The sequence below is a fragment of the Macadamia integrifolia genome, chromosome 3 (assembly GCF_013358625.1).
Source record: "Macadamia integrifolia cultivar HAES 741 chromosome 3, SCU_Mint_v3, whole genome shotgun sequence".
NCBI lineage: Eukaryota > Viridiplantae > Streptophyta > Magnoliopsida > Proteales > Proteaceae > Macadamia > Macadamia integrifolia.
Genome location: NC_056559.1, coordinates 29,873,691 through 29,889,621, shown reverse-complemented (window position 1 = coordinate 29,889,621; position 15,931 = coordinate 29,873,691). Strand labels below are relative to the sequence as shown.

The 15,931-nt window shown below is 36.8% G+C and overlaps 1 protein-coding gene across 2 annotated transcripts; it reads left to right on the top strand.

Moving 5' to 3' along the window:
- Window positions 1-4,630: 4,630 nt before the first annotated feature.
- On the top strand, window positions 4,631-13,963 carry LOC122073637 (probable pectin methyltransferase QUA2). Of its 2 annotated transcripts, XM_042638250.1 has the most exons (10): window positions 4,631-4,970; window positions 5,289-5,429; window positions 5,972-6,713; window positions 6,805-6,937; window positions 7,923-8,163; window positions 10,267-10,489; window positions 10,678-10,853; window positions 11,022-11,325; window positions 12,804-12,942; window positions 13,396-13,963. In XM_042638250.1, the coding sequence occupies exons 3-10, from the start codon at window positions 5,980-5,982 to the stop codon at window positions 13,552-13,554; spliced, it is 2,109 nt and encodes a 702-aa protein (XP_042494184.1). In that variant the 5' UTR covers window positions 4,631-4,970; window positions 5,289-5,429; window positions 5,972-5,979; the 3' UTR covers window positions 13,555-13,963. The 2 variants fall into 2 exon arrangements, with proteins under 2 accessions (XP_042494184.1, XP_042494185.1); XM_042638251.1 differs by lacking the exons at window positions 4,631-4,970; window positions 5,289-5,429 and adding an exon at window positions 5,627-5,783.
- Window positions 13,964-15,931: the final 1,968 nt, after the last annotated feature.

Below are 15,931 nucleotides of genomic sequence, written 5' to 3'. Positions count from 1 at the left end.
CATTACTCATAACTATTCATAGACCATAAGTTTGGTTTACAACTAAACAAAACCCTATAATTTATTTTCTTGTCTTCAATATATATTAGCCTCACTTTTTTCTTCTCACATATGATGCAACCATAGCTCTAGTCCATTCTCATCTGAAAAAGGAAGATACTATACCAGGTTTTCAAAAGGGTAATTGATGACTCAGACAAGTCAAGTAAAAATGCTTAGTTTTCCAACTATGATTGTAATTAAAGTATTCTTTTTTTTAATAGTCTTTTATCTTAGTCTCGAAAGGTTTTTTAATCAAAATAGTTTAGAAGTGACTTATCATTATGTCATTTTTAAAATGTTTTATTATCTTGCGTGCTTTTTAATCAACTGAACACATGTGAAATTGCACCCCTAAAAAAAAAGAGGTGCAATTTGAAAGAGTTGTCCAATACATGCTTATATATGAAAGTCTTATTGAGCTAACATGGTCAATCTTGGCCACATTACTTTGCCATGCATGTAAGAGAGACATCCTCTGAATTAAGTGTACTGACCCTGTAAATCTTATGGTACCTATACATGTGTTTGCCAATTCCTCTTATATTACAACTACCCAAAAGCAAGATTTTTCAGCTGGGGTGATGAAGACAATTAAATTCTTTTTCTGTAGGGTCCTTGGGCTGAAAGGGACCATATTTCCCAACTTTTTCAATGAAAATAAAGAAGTGGCTTGAAGGTATGCAATAGTGCAAGGCCATGGTTTGAAAAATGGGAATTGAATTGGATGAATCAATCCATTCAAATCGGAATCAGCTGAGTCCGATCCTGATTCCTACCCATCCAAAGTGAGGTGTAGTGGATCGATGGAATGGAGATGGTATAATTTGGATCAGCCAATCCTAATAAACCAGTCTAAAAGGTCATGTGTCCAATGCATAGTGGACACACGGCCTCGCTATTTGAAAAAATAAATAAAGAGATAAGAGCGGCAGGGGCACTCATGAAGGATATATGTCACTATCTTGTGATGGAAAAAAAAAGAAAAGGAATCCGAGAAGAAGATGAGGGAGGGAAATGTAATCGTATTGATCGATTTCTCCACAATACTTGTTTTGATCTTGAGGAGGGTTTCCAAGGTAGCCGCACAAAGATATTAGGTTTTGTCTAATCTTTTGTAGTGGTTCGCATAATTATTATTGATTCTGTATATAATTTGGTGGGATTTAACCCTAGACAACCCTAGACACAAATAAGAGAGATTACATAGTGAGGTGGTGAGTGTTCTTTTAATTAATAAAAAAATTTCTAATTCTCTTGGGTTTATATAGAGATTCATGTTGAATCACGTTAAATTTTTGCTTTCTTACGTGATTTTTTTGCTTAATTTCTTTCTCATAGTTACACATTCGATCTCAACAACATGATCAAGAGCTCACATGCTTGCATCTTCAGAAAACCAGAGATGGGTAGAGACCGTAATTTGATGACTAGGCCAGAGATAGTGCTAAGATTGAAGTCACTGATGAAGGATTAGTAGTGCAACTAACAAGGGCTTAAGAGAATTAATTGAGGGAGAAAAGTATCTGCAGAAGGGGCGCGATAAGGGGGAGTTGAAGGGGGAGGGTTGTATTCTGGAGATGTGTTCGTGTCTTTATTCTGGAGTCAATAATCTGGACTAGAATCGGCTGAACCAAATTTAGATCCCGATTCCAGGGTTTTATAACCTTGCGATATAGACAAAACAAGGGTTGGGGCACAAATTCATGTATCCATATAAAGCCACCACCATCACGCACGGTGGCTGATACTTGAGATGGGATCCTATTTTGTATTCTTCGATAATATCAATGAGACTACATCGAAAGAACCATTTCGAATGGTCTGACCATTGAACATGCCAAGATTAAGACTTACACAGACATTGATTTAGACCTCCGGCCGGTTTGGCTCTTTTGATCATTCTCTGGACCATTCTTTATGCTATCGCTACCATCTTTATTAGTGGACACATAGGGTCTAATGGTCAGCTTCATCCTCATCTCTTCAATCATCTTCTATGTGGCACGCTGCTAAGGCTGCTAGGATTGGGTTTTAGCGTGAGTTCGATCATCTTATATATCTTTCACTTTTCTTGATATATTGGTAAGTAGTTTTATAATTAATAATAACTGTGGCTCAATGGTGCCCTTTGCTGCCAGTAGATTTGTGGGTGGTGTTAGATTTTGAATGAATCGTTTATCATATTTTTTAACACAAGGTAGCCAAGTTTAATGTTCAAATTCTTTAAAACAAGTAGATCAATTATACTTCATTCAATTGTAAATTGGGTAGTGATTCTTATATGAGAAAAGTTTCTCACGGAAGCCATGTACATTACACCTTTCATGTTTTCTTTTTTTTTTTTTCCCTTTTTTTTTTTTTTTTTTTTTTTTTTCTAATGACGGGTATCTAGGCCTTCGGTCTGACTAGTCCCTCGGGTCCATACTAATCCCATGACCGCATGGATCGGATCATACTGGGGTTGAATGAAAACCATTCAACTTTCACGGAAAGCAGTGAAGAAAACTAAACATCCCATGTGAGTGGGCCAAGATGTGTCTAGTGGGAGTTAAACTTGGAATATCCGAGTTTACGGTTCATACCAAGTTCGTTGTTCACCAACTGCGCTACCCTCTTGGATTATTTTTTTTCTCTCTCCCCCTAACCATAGGGACCTATGTAAATTATAACATTTCTTGCGTCACCAATGGTGTGAAATAAGAGATTTTCATACTTACAATGCATGGAACCTTTCTCCTATTCAATATTTATCTCAACAAACAGAAAAAAATATTTAACAACAAAATAAACGAAAATTACTAACACTAGAATTTTGGACATGCCATGATTCCCGCGCCGTGGCTTTTGTTCTCCACTATAATAATATTGTGTTGATTTACCAAATTTTAATATTGTATGAAATGTCGTGTGAGAAGAGAGATTGCCATCTTATTTTTTTGTCATTCTAATTTTTATATAACATTTTTCTCATGAGATAAATCAAATCATTTTCACATAAAAATATATTAAATAATTTTTATTTTCTAAAATATTTTTCTATTCCTATATTAAATAATTTTTGGAATGAGATAAGAAGCAATTAAAAAAAAGTTATAATTTCTTAATTTACTACTTCGTAACAATAAGTCATTATAGGAGCGGCATAGGCTACGTTAAGGGGTGGGGTGTTCATTTTGCCCTCCCTATGAGAGGGCAGATCCTGATCTGCATCTAGAGAAGGGGCCAACGTTGTTCATGCCTTGCCCATGCCAAGTGGTAGCATTGGCCAACCAGTCCATGATCCCACCTGATCCTCTTCAAATGAGCTATAAAGTCTTCAACCTTCTCATTTGCGATCTGTTATATTTTGGATAGGCCAATGATTGATACTTTTGGCTATACGATAGAACTGAGGGCTTGTAGCCAATATGCTTAGAGCTAAGGCCCATTGCTGAGCCATTAGCGTTGCCATTTGCAAGTATGACTATTCTTATTGATCTTATGCTTCTTACATATTCGAATTCTAAGTTTTCACAAGGGATTGGGGGGTGTCATTTTGTTACCGTAAATGCCTACGTGCAGGGATCGTGTGATTTGAGAGCATTCTTTTCCTCTTATTTAAATGAGTAAAAGTGTTCCTTACCCGAGAGAATGGCCTATATCAACGCTCCCTATATGTATCCTTTTTTTCCCAAAATAAAAAGTAAAAATGTTTTTTCAAACAAGGAGGGGTGAGAGACACATAAAAGTCTAATCTAAGCCACGCTTTTGGGTAAAGTTATTTTCTTTTTTTAAATAATGTTAAAAAATTTTCAATTAAAAAAAAAAATATGAACAACATATTCGCTTTAAATTTCAACCTATCAGGTATGAACCACACTTTTTTTTTTCCTATTGCAATTACCGATCAACCATAAGATAGTAAGGCGTCCAAGAATGAGATGTCTATACATGGGAATTCCAAGTTTATAATCTATTATCCATCCAGGCTATGTTGTCCAAAAAACTGAGGTGGCATGGCCAACATGTGTAGCTCTCTGAGATGCCACGTGGAAAAAGATATCACAAAGGAATCCAATATGGTCAGATAGCTTGACAAAACCTCATACCTGGTCCAGCAGACTCCAGCTCTGATCCCCCCTGGTTCCCATTACCTTCGAGTCTTCTATGTTCCTTCCTCGTCCGATTCCGCGTGAAAAAGCTAAAACCCGATTCTAAAATTAAAAAAATAAAATAAATGGAGACACGTCAGCCTCCGATTGACACGCTTCTGGCGTGGTCCACCGACACATGAGTATAAAATATTGTTTCTTTCGCATCATGTGAGATTTTTACTGGTCCAATTAATTTATATTTTTTCACACTTCACACCCCGTGAATCCAATCCGTGATTGAAGATACAAAGTTACACCCAATACAAATACCGCTGGATTAGAATAATTCTTTCAACAAAATCCTAATCCAATGGAACAAATCCTTTCATACCTTTTTCCTATCTGAATCTTGGCTTTCTTTCTTCCTATTATTAAATTATTAAAAAAAAAAAAAAAAAGTAGAAAAAGAGAGGAAGAAAAGGGAAAAGAGGACTACTTGATTCTGATTCTTGTCCTCTACAATGATTATCATCAGCAATTACAATTGAAAATCTGTCTTCAATTTAGGGTTTTAATCTTACCTTAAAAAAGTGAAACCAGTGATCAATCATCTGCTACATCTTTTCACCAAAATCGTTTTGTTGGGTTTCAATCGATCCTCTACTCGCTCGGTTAAATCCGGCATCTCTGCAGATCTATCTGGTTCTGGTTTGCTCAATTTGGATTATAAAATTTGACATTTAATGGTTAGTCTAATAGATTAATAGGAAGAAGTAGTCAATGCAAGAAAGAGTGAATCAGTGAAGAGCTACTGCTAATCCCGAGCAAGTTGAAGTACTCGACGAGAGCAGCAAGGTTAGTGGGGAGCGATTTGATTGCGATCTTTACTGCTTAGAACCCGGGATGAGATTAAAAGTCATTTCTTGGGAGTTTCGTGGACTAATTGAGGCCTTGAGGGTTTTCTGCGAGGATTGGATTTGCATTTATTAATGAATGGTTCTTTAATTGAGAATTATAGTTTCAATTGATCTCTATTGCTCAGTATCCAGATAGATGCCGTGTTTGTTTAGTAATACTTGAGTGTTTTACTCATTTATTTCCTCTTGTGAACGAAATAAGCTTCTTCTCACAAGCTTTCTCTCTCTCTTACTCTCCCTCTCTTGATTAAAGCAGTAGCGGAATGAGGAGCTTAAGACACTGAGATTGTGGATAAAGAAAAACGGAGTTCCTCTGTCTCATTTGGGCAAGCGAGAGAGGAAGAAGATGACAAGCCATAGCATAAATTAAGAACCTTGAATTCAGGGTTTATTCAAGGTAGTTCTTTTTCTTCGCTTCTATGGTTTTGTTCGTTTGTTTCTTTCTTCCGCCTCAGCTGGTCGTCGCGAGAAAATGAGAGACGCTAAGCCACTAAAAATCTGATTTTTTTAATTTCGTTTTGAGTCTTCTCTTCAAGAGTCAAAAGTTCTTATTTTTTTGTTACTTAAATGGTAGATGGGGTTTTGACGATCCGTACTTGATTCCATACCCAATCATAGGGTACTTCTTCGCTCTGCTACTGCACTTGAACTCAGTCGAACTTAAATGGGTAGTCGTCGTTGGTAGTTCTTCGTTTTCTGAATCCGAGCTATTCCTTCTCTTTCTAATAAAGGAAATTTGTGTAGTTAAGTGGTGAGGGTATTTTCTTGATTAAGATATGTTTTACTGATACTTGCTTTTTACGGATCTAGCTTGTAAAGATTGCTAAATATCTTATCCTCTAATACATTTTTCTCTTCTTCCTGCTTTTCTTCTTCAGAGTTCAGAGTGGGGAATCTTAATTAGTTTCTCTCTTTGAATTTTCCATGTGGGTTTTGCAGGTTGAGCGATGTCTCGGCCGCTTCATCGTGGTGTCTCCGGTGGCAGAATTGCAGACAGTAGCCATTATTCCTGGGACTCTCAATTGAAAGACAGAAATGAGAAAGAGGACGTGTATAGGAATCGCTCTGCTCCTCCTTCACCTGATCATAGGCCTGATCACAAGCCTCTGTCACTGCGTGTCCTTGTTAGTTTAATTTTTGGGAAAAATTCTTCTCCCAAGTCTGGGTTCAGTGAGAATGGTTTTGGATCTGATCCCTTCAACTTGGGAACTCCACGAAGCCGACACTACCTGACACTGTTGTTTCTCAAGTTCAGTTTAGTTTTGATTGTGATTCTTGCTCTTTCTGGTTCTCTTTGGTGGACGATTACCATTTCAACATCTTCGAGAGGTTACATTCTTAGGGGTTATAGGCGGCTCCAAGAACATCTCATCTCTGACCTTGCAGATATCGGAGAGTTTTCTCTTGGCCCGAGGTTGAAGGAGGTGGAATACTGTTCTGATGAGGAGTTTGAGAACTATGTTCCTTGCTTTAATATTTCTGATAATCTTGCTTGGGGTTACTCTGATGGCAAGGAGTATGACCGTCAATGTGAGCATGAATCCAAGCAGGGCTGCTTAGTGCTTCCACCGAGGAATTACAGAGTTCCTCTCAGGTGGCCTACAGGAAGAGACGTCATATGGAGTGCAAATGTGAAAATTACTGCGCAAGAAGTTCTTTCCTCTGGAAGTTTGACTAAAAGGTTGGTACATTTTTCTTCTTATCCAACTTCGTTTCAGATGCATTTGGTTCCCCAATTGTTTGCTTTATGAGTCCAATCAATTTGGTTGCAGGATGATGATGTTGGAGGAAGATCAGATATCCTTCCGTTCTGACTCTCTCATGTTTGATGGGGTTGAAGATTATTCTCATCAAATCGCTGAAATGATTGGGCTGAGGAATGAATCTAATTTCATTCAGGCAGGGGTGAGTATTTTTTGTCTTTTGTTAGAGGCCTGATCTAGTCATGCTGGTTTCTATTCTTGTTCACTTTTTCTTGTACATCTTGATTTAGTTCATTTATGAGTGTTGAGTGCATCTAGTGTATCAGTACCGGGGATTCACATGTAATAAGCATCGGTTTGAAGCTTCAAATGGAGAGTCTGAGATGGGATCTATTACTTGAACATTACAAAAAATAGTTTACTCTATACTAGAAAATTACAAGAAATAGTTGACTCCTCATTAGATGTTAATTCTTGTGGTCAAAATTTATTTATTATAACTATTATGTTCCTGAGTCTGCTGATAGATTCCTGATATGGTAAGTGGTGACCATACATTTGGTGATGTTTAATTTCCACAGATTTCACTATGCGGCTCATGAATTATCAAATTTCAGATACTGTCAGAAGATTGACAGTTTGTCTCAGAATCAATTGTGGTCGAATGCTTGACTGCTGTCATACAAGCATACAACTAAACTATTTTAGAGCGACAATCTACTTAATATATACTCTGTATGTTTAGATCATCATATTGGTTACCTTCCATAAAATAGATTGATTAAATACCTCATTTTTGATGTTCAAGTCAGTTCCACAAAATCCTATTCCAATTACATTGGGTTGCTCCATGAATCTGTTTCACAACCTCATTCTTGTCTATTGCAGTATCGTTTATTTAACAAAATTTGACTTGGTTGCAATATTCCTAAGGTAGATTCAAACCAAATATGCATTAATAATTGTTATGGACTATTATTAAGGGTGTTTCAGTGACAGTCCACACAGCATTTTCAGATCACAGGGTAGGTTTTAGTAGTGGCGTTCAACAATCATGTAATATTATATCTCTTTGCTGCATAGTGACTTCTGATTTCGTAAGTAAGTTAATTGTTCAAGTTATAGAATACATATGTTTCTCTTGGAAGAAGTGTACTTATCATGCTTTTTTACGTTTAAATTTTCAGGTTAGGACCGTCTTGGACATAGGGTGCGGTTATGGTAGCTTTGGAGCATATCTCTTTTCAAAGCAACTGTTGACCATGTGCATTGCAAACTATGAGGCCTCAGGCAGTCAAGTCCAACTAACTTTAGAAAGAGGTCTTCCTGCTATGATTGGCACTTTTAGTTCGACACAATTGCCATATCCTTCTCTTTCGTTTGATATGTTGCATTGTGCACGATGCGGTATTGACTGGGATCAGAAAGGTATCAATCATAAGCTGGTTTACTTGGGATATTTAAGGTCGAATACATATACATGCTTATGATATCATTTTTAGGTATTTTAGATTTATTAACAGAATCTGTATAAATTAAAGTAGTATCTTATTACTGAATTTAATTAGGGGGGGTTTGGTTTGGTATTTAATTTATGACATATCCTAGCAGGCTTACTCCAGAGGTTTGCATGGGACATCTATCATGTTATTGACTGTTTTCTAGAGAAAGGATAGTCCCTCACCATACATAAAACACATAATAGGAGCCATATAAGTTTCTTTCTCTAGTTACCTTCCCTCGTTGTCTATTTGGTGGACGTGTAGCTCTTACTCTTTATTCCTCAGACGATCAAATCAGTGGGAAAGTTGTGTTGATAACTTACTGTAGTTTGCAAGTCTATTCACCATGTGCTAATTGCTGCAAGATGTCGATCAGCCATTTGCTGCTTGATCTGTATTTGTTCATTCCAATGTTGATAGGCATTTTGTATTCCAACTTAATTGTCTTCTGGATTAGAAACTTTGGATTTTTTTCCCCACAAGGATATGATTATGAGAGGGTCAAACGGATAAATTTAGGAGTATTTAAATTGGAAGGGGATTTCTGAAATCTTCTAGGTAAAAGACTTCTGCAATGTTGCATTGTAGGCTTTCACTTGTGATGCCCATTGGCCATAAAGTGCAAGTATTATCAAGCTGACTTGGCGGTCAAATATTTGTGGTGGAAACAACCAAGGAATGCTAGATTTGTTATCATTGAGAAGATGAGCCAAACCTTAGCATTTTCAAGGAGAACTGGAATTTCAAAGAACGAGATAAAACATCACTTCTGCACTCAGTATTAAGTGAGATTCCATAACCTTGTATTTCCGTTCTTACATTGCTGGGCGGAATTGCTGGCCATAAACTTGAACATATGGAATTAGATACTAGAGAGTGATGGTGTGAATGTAGTTGTTGTCACACATATAGGCTGGCTGTTGTCCTCAGCATTATGGGCCATTTGACCTAAAATGGTAACTTCTTAATGGGAGCCCTCACAGTCGCTCAGTTGTATGCGTCAATGTTTCATAAGAATTAGCGAGGAAATTGGTTTACTTCCTTGTAAGAAATTATTTATTTCCAAATTCAGCATGTTATCTATATGTTATCTTTTAGATTCATGAAAATTTTAACTCCAAATAAATGCCTTGAGGGTGGAATATAGTATTTAGTTACCCTCGCGAAGTGCCTCTCAGATGCACTGCTACAGAATTTTTCCCCCTATATTTGTTTTGCTGGGTCATTTACTGTGTTGACAAAGTATGATGTATCACTCATTAGATCAGACTTGCCAAAGTCTATTATTTGTTCTGTATTGTTTCAGTTTATTCTTGATCTATTCTAGCCTTTCTTTCATTCCATCACTGGGGCATGCTTGAAGGTTTATTTAAAAGGAGAACGTTTCTTTGTTCAGCTTAAATAGGAAGGCATTCCTTTGTAGACCACCAAATTATGCCACTTTGAATGGTGATGAATTCCACCCATTGGATAGATAAGGCATGATCTGGATTGGGCATGTGTCGAATTTCTTATCCAATTTTGGCTATATACCTCCCTGCATGTATTTTTTATATTTTCCTTGTATTTTCAGCCATCCATTTGTTTTCAATCAATTTTCTGAGGTTCCAATTTGTGGACCCTGGGGACTTACCTGTCCACAAAATTGTGATCCTGTCAGTCCTTCCATGCGGTGTGGCGAATGCCTTCCTAAGTGGGGTTTCTCTGAATGAAAATATTAGTTTCATGTTTCTAAGTTTACTATTTTATGTAAAACATTTATTCCTTCTTTTTTTTTATTTTTTTGGGATTGGAAAAGTACTCTTTCTCTGTCAGTGCACACCCAGAATCTTTTGTGAATTTTCTAATTTTCCAGTTGATGCATCTTCAGTAGATTGGATGTTCTCCCACCATGCTTACACCTACTTAACTATTAGCAGCTCGTAACTTAAACAATTTAATTTATTTGATCCACGATAGATCAGAGATACTTCACTTGTTTCATACCACACTTTTGTGATACTTACTTTCTGTTTTATTTTATGATCAGATGGTATTTTCTTAATTGAAGTTGATAGAGTTTTGAAACCTGGTGGATACTTTGTCTGGACTTCACCAGTTACCAACGCTCACGTACTTCGCAACAAAGAGAACAAAAAAAAATGGACATTTGTTCTCAACTTTGCAGAAAATCTCTGCTGGGAGATGTTGTCACAACAAGATGAAACTGTTGTATGGAAAAAGACGAGTAAAAGAAGCTGTTATGATTCTCGGTGAGTCCCAAACATTGAATTGTTATTTTACAGTTTTACTTCTTCTTTCTTTCTTTTTATATTTTATTTTTTATTTTTTTATAAATGTATATAGATTGTAATATGCTAAAAGCAATTCATGTTATGTGTTTCAACAGTTGTACATTGATTCGTCCTGATTTATGCTTACAATTTGCATGTGTTTATAGGAAGTCTGGTTCGGGCCCTCCCATCTGCAGTAAAGGCCATGATATTGAATCTCCATATTATAGACCGCTACAGTCATGTATAGCTGGAACTCACGGTCACCGCTGGATTCCTATTGAGTCACGGACTACATGGCCATCTAGGGTTCATATAAACTCAACTGAACTTCAAATTCATGGTAAGTTAAATAATTTTTATGTCATATTTTGTCCGTCATTAGAATGTTGTTCTTCTATTCAAAGAAAATAAGAACGAGGTCCATCATGCTGATACTGAAGATGTAAAACACTTATTTATTATTTCTTCTTGGTTTTCTATATGTGTTAATGAGTTTCATGTTTATTAGGCATCCATCCAGAAGATTTTGCTGAGGATTCCCTGAAGTGGAACTCAGCAGTTCGTAATTATTGGTCTTTGCTTTCACCCTTGATATTCTCAGATCATCCTAAGAGACCTGGTGATGAGGATCCTTCACCACCTTTTAACATGCTAAGGAATGTGCTGGACATGAATGCCCGATTTGGAGGGTTTAATTCTGCTTTATTGGAAGCAGGGAAAACTGTGTGGGTCATGAATGTAGTCCCAACAAGCGGACCCAACTATCTCCCTCTAATCCTTGATAGGGGACTTGTTGGGGTATTGCATGACTGGTATGTATTTCAATTGCCTTACTTTCATAATGCTCTTCAATTGCAAGTTAGCCCAGTGGCAGCAACTAGCCGTAATTATAAAACCATACTGGCCCAGTTGATTGACCACCAGAAACCAGGAACCAGCCATGGTACCAGATTAACTACAGGCTGGATATGCATTAAAATGGATAAAAACAACAAAAAAGATGCTAGCCATTTGTTATGTAACTGGCTTCTGAATCTTACATAGATGGCTAGTCCTTTCTTTTGAATCTCCCTTTTTGGTTGATAACTGATTTATATTAAATTCAAAAAGCATTTCATGATATATAATTTGAGAGGGACTACAATGACATCTGTCAGAAGCAAAATTGAACATAGCACAAAGCTTGAGGCTCAAACCCTGAACCACCAAAAAAAAAAAAAAAAAAAAAAAAAATACCATCTTCTCCATGAATCACAAAAGTTAGCAGCACAACCCTTTTCTAAAACAGTTGGAAAATTAATCCGTTAAATCTGTCAGAAGGAAAAAAAAATCATCCGTAGTCTAGACACCAAAACCCTACACTTCCTGAGTGGCTCCAACCTACATATGTAAATCATTTTAAATAATGTTCATTTTATTTAATGTCACCCTCATGTTGACCAAGGTGGATGAGGTGTTTGAAGTAGTGAATATTGAATGGTACCCTTTCCTGGACTATGTCCAGGCTGTTTTGATGATTGCACTGGTAATGATCTGTGGCACCAACAATAGGGCTCCACTTGCCTCTTGCCTAGAGAGTCTGGATGCTTGTACCTTTCATCCTGCAGTAACAGCCCAGTGTTAGAGATTGGCTCGTCTTCTTTTTTTTCTGCTTGAGAAAAAATTTTCACATAAAATTGGTCTTTCTTGCTTCACCTACAGTTCCAAGCCTCAGTCTCTCACAATTTGTTCTACATGCTTTTTAAGCAGTACTCTGTCATCAGGGAACCGTGTACAAGTACCATGCAAATGTCCACTAAAAAATGCTGTCCGCCTGCTCAGTTATCCCTAGTCCAGCCTGTTTGATAGGTGCACCTTCTGTTGAATGGGTTCATTTCCAAATATTAAAATGATGAGGGAAACTCAACATATTTCTCTTATGAATTACCAATAAAAATTTCTTAAGAAGAAGGGAGGGATGAACAATCGCAAAAGAGAAATACAAGTGGAGAAATTAACATTGCAATCTTGGTCTCAAACTTGGGTAGCCTGTTGACATTAGCTCCTAATTTGCAAAATGAAAATTTCATGCATCAGGTGGTTAGAATGTATGCCTTTCTTCACCTTATCCTACCAATTACGCAGGCCAGAGCAGCCAGTTGGAGGATCATGTGTGGGGTTGGGAATGGATTCATCTAAAGATAGACTCCAAGGCTATAAATCCTTACATATCTACTAAGGATGTGACACATGTAATTTTGAGCTTTGTCATAATTTCTTGGTTTATAATTAGTTGATATTTTTCTTCCAGGTGCGAAGCTTTTCCAACATATCCAAGATCTTATGATATGGTTCATGCTGAAGGCCTACTATCTCTAGAAACCAGTCACCAGCAAAGGTGCACCATGCTTGATTTATTCATAGAGATAGATCGTCTCCTTCGCCCTGAGGTACCTCTTCTTGTTATAGTTCTGCATTCTGTAACTGGATATGATTTTGAGTCAGATGGTTAAGATGTGCTGAAGATGTTAGAAGTAGATAGTAGTGCTTCCCCTCCCCCCCCCCCCACCCCCCCCCCCAACTGGCTCCTACCCAACTAAAAAGAAAAAGAAAAAAGGAGAAGGTAGTGAAAAGATGGTGATGAGTAGCAAGTTTGGGATTGCAACCTTCGTGTTTAAAATGAATAAGCAACAAGAAGATGAAGATTGCAATTGTGGTTTTATGCTGCAATGGAAGATTATTTTCTTCACAATTCTATGTCCTAAATTTGCTACAGAACTGAAATTTAAGTGTCAGTTAGTTACATATCCGGGTGAATGTCAAGTTTTTTATGATTCAAAAGATTGGTGCATTCTATTCACTTTCATGTGTTTGAAAAGCTGAACAATGCTTGGCCTATGCAGGGTTGGGTAATATTCCGAGACACATCTCCTCTTGTTGAATCAGCAAGAGCAATTGCAACACGGCTGAAATGGGATGCACGTGTGGTGGAGATTGAGAGTAACAGCAATGAGAGGCTCCTTGTCTGTCAGAAACCTTTGTTCAAGAGACTTCAAAAGTAGATACAAATTTCAAGTGAAGCCTGTGAAGATTTATATCATAATTTTTTTTAATTTTGGATGCCATTATATCATCATAAAGGTCTGCGAAGAGCGATCTTGAAGATTTTGAACAGAAAGCAACATAGATGCTGAAAATGAGAGGAAACAGCACGGAAATATCGTCACAAACTCCTATGGAACCGCAAGGTGTTCATAGGGCCATGTAATTACAGAAAGGAAAAGAAGGGGGAAGGGAAGATGATCATAGGGCAATTTTTTTCTTTTTTTAATTTTCAAGTAATGTCTCATTATAAGAATACAACCATGATGATTTAGATTGTTGAAAAAATGAATAAAAAGTGTTGATCAATGTAGTATAATGGATATGCATTTATGAGGAAATAAAAAAAAAAAGCATTTATTTGTCTTCCTTTCTTTGTCAGGGCTCCTACTTATTTGTCTTCATTGGCATGGCATCTTTTCAGTTTCTTGGAAACCTCACCCCCATTGACTTGCAGGCCACCTGTGTGCAATTTCATTTAGATGGAATTGTAAAAAGTTGTACATTCAGGAGAAGACAGTTACTGTCTTTGAATTTATCAGGGTTCATATTACTCATCTGCTTTCAGAATAGGGAACGGATCCGGTCGACTCCAATCTGATAGAACCATGTTCACAACTCTTACCAATGACCGTGTCAATGCTCAACTTTAATAATTTTTGTTTGTGGTTGGGCATATTAAAACTTTATGTGATCACCCAAAAGATTATATTGTGAAAGTCATGAATACCAAAGGAAGTGAATTAACCATTTGAGGGCAGCTTAAGCATGATCTTTCATATGGATATGGTCCTGTTCCATGGGCTTTGTTATGTCTACACACACTGCATAAAACAAGTTGGAAGATGACTCTTGTTTGAGAAATTGTTGAGGAATCTTCCATGGTAGTCTTGAACCAATGTGATTCACACAAGGATTAAAGTATCTGTATCGGTCGCCGTATCGGTCAATCAAAATTAAGATACGTATCGGAGGATATCGTATCGTATCGGAGATACGCTGAGATATGCTAAAGATACGCATATAAATGGATATGAAACACATTTTTAAACACTTTTGCATAAAAAATTTGTTAAAAAAAGCTATTGATAATATGTATTATGCATAAACACTAAATTGAGGGTATCGCACTAAGAATTCAAGGTTTGTAGTTGTCCAATAAATGTAAAATCCTTGTTCCCAACTTTGATTTTCACTTTAGTTAGAGAGAAATATGGCTGGTAGCAACTTTGGAAGAAAAACCCTCAAAAAATCGTGTTTTCTCAAAAAATACCTATCTTGGCCATTATATGACTATAGCGCTCTGTATCGGTACATACCGATACGTACCGATATTCACCGATATGTATTGATCGATACATACGTATACTCACTGATACGTACTGATAATCATTGATATTTACCGAACGATACATACAAATACTCACCGATACTTACCGATACATACCGAAACATATATTTCACCTCGATTTTATATTTTCCATGAGTATCAGTATATATCGATAGTGTATTGGTGCATATCGATATGTATCATAGGATATATATCGATACGAAAGGATTTTAAAAATTTCATGTATCGTATCGGTGTGTATCGTATCGATCGGTTAAATTTAAGATACGTATCGGAGGGTATCGTATCGATATCGGAGATACTTTAAACTATGGATTCACATCAATGTGCAAATAATTTCTGTTTCAACAAAATCATTTGCAGAATTTAATGGTTTTCTGATGTGTTCTTTCTAGAATTTGATTTGGTGTCACAGTTTGTCTAAGGATTTGGGGAGTGGGAGAATGGCAGTTTTTTCAGCACTACATGTATTAGGGTTACTGCTCATACTTGTCTTTAAACTTTACTGGATTTTGGGAAAATTTCTGTCACTTAGCCTATATTTCATCTATCCTTCTTCCCAAGCTTTTTAAAATGCATGGATTAACCCAAGCACATTTTCACAGTTTTATCACTTCACTTTTAAATTTATCTCCTAAATACGCTTTGAGATGACTAGCTATGTATTAAAAAATTTTAATGATATATTGTCCTTTTAATGCCAATGTTTCGTTCTGACATCCACATATTCACCCTCAATCTAACAATGTATGGTATCTGATGTATGTAAAATCTATGTAGTAAATTAACCTAACTATATGCGCAATTTCAGAGTGCGAACCTTAAGATTGAAGATGCCATATTGTACTGTAGGGTAGAAGAACCTTGCAAGTTTGGCGTAGGTAACACCAACGTATAGGGCAACTCTCTCCCGGTGGTCTAGCTGATCTACGAACACTAGGTGTGTGAGAGCATCTTTAGCACATAGTGGGAGAGGGCACAATATT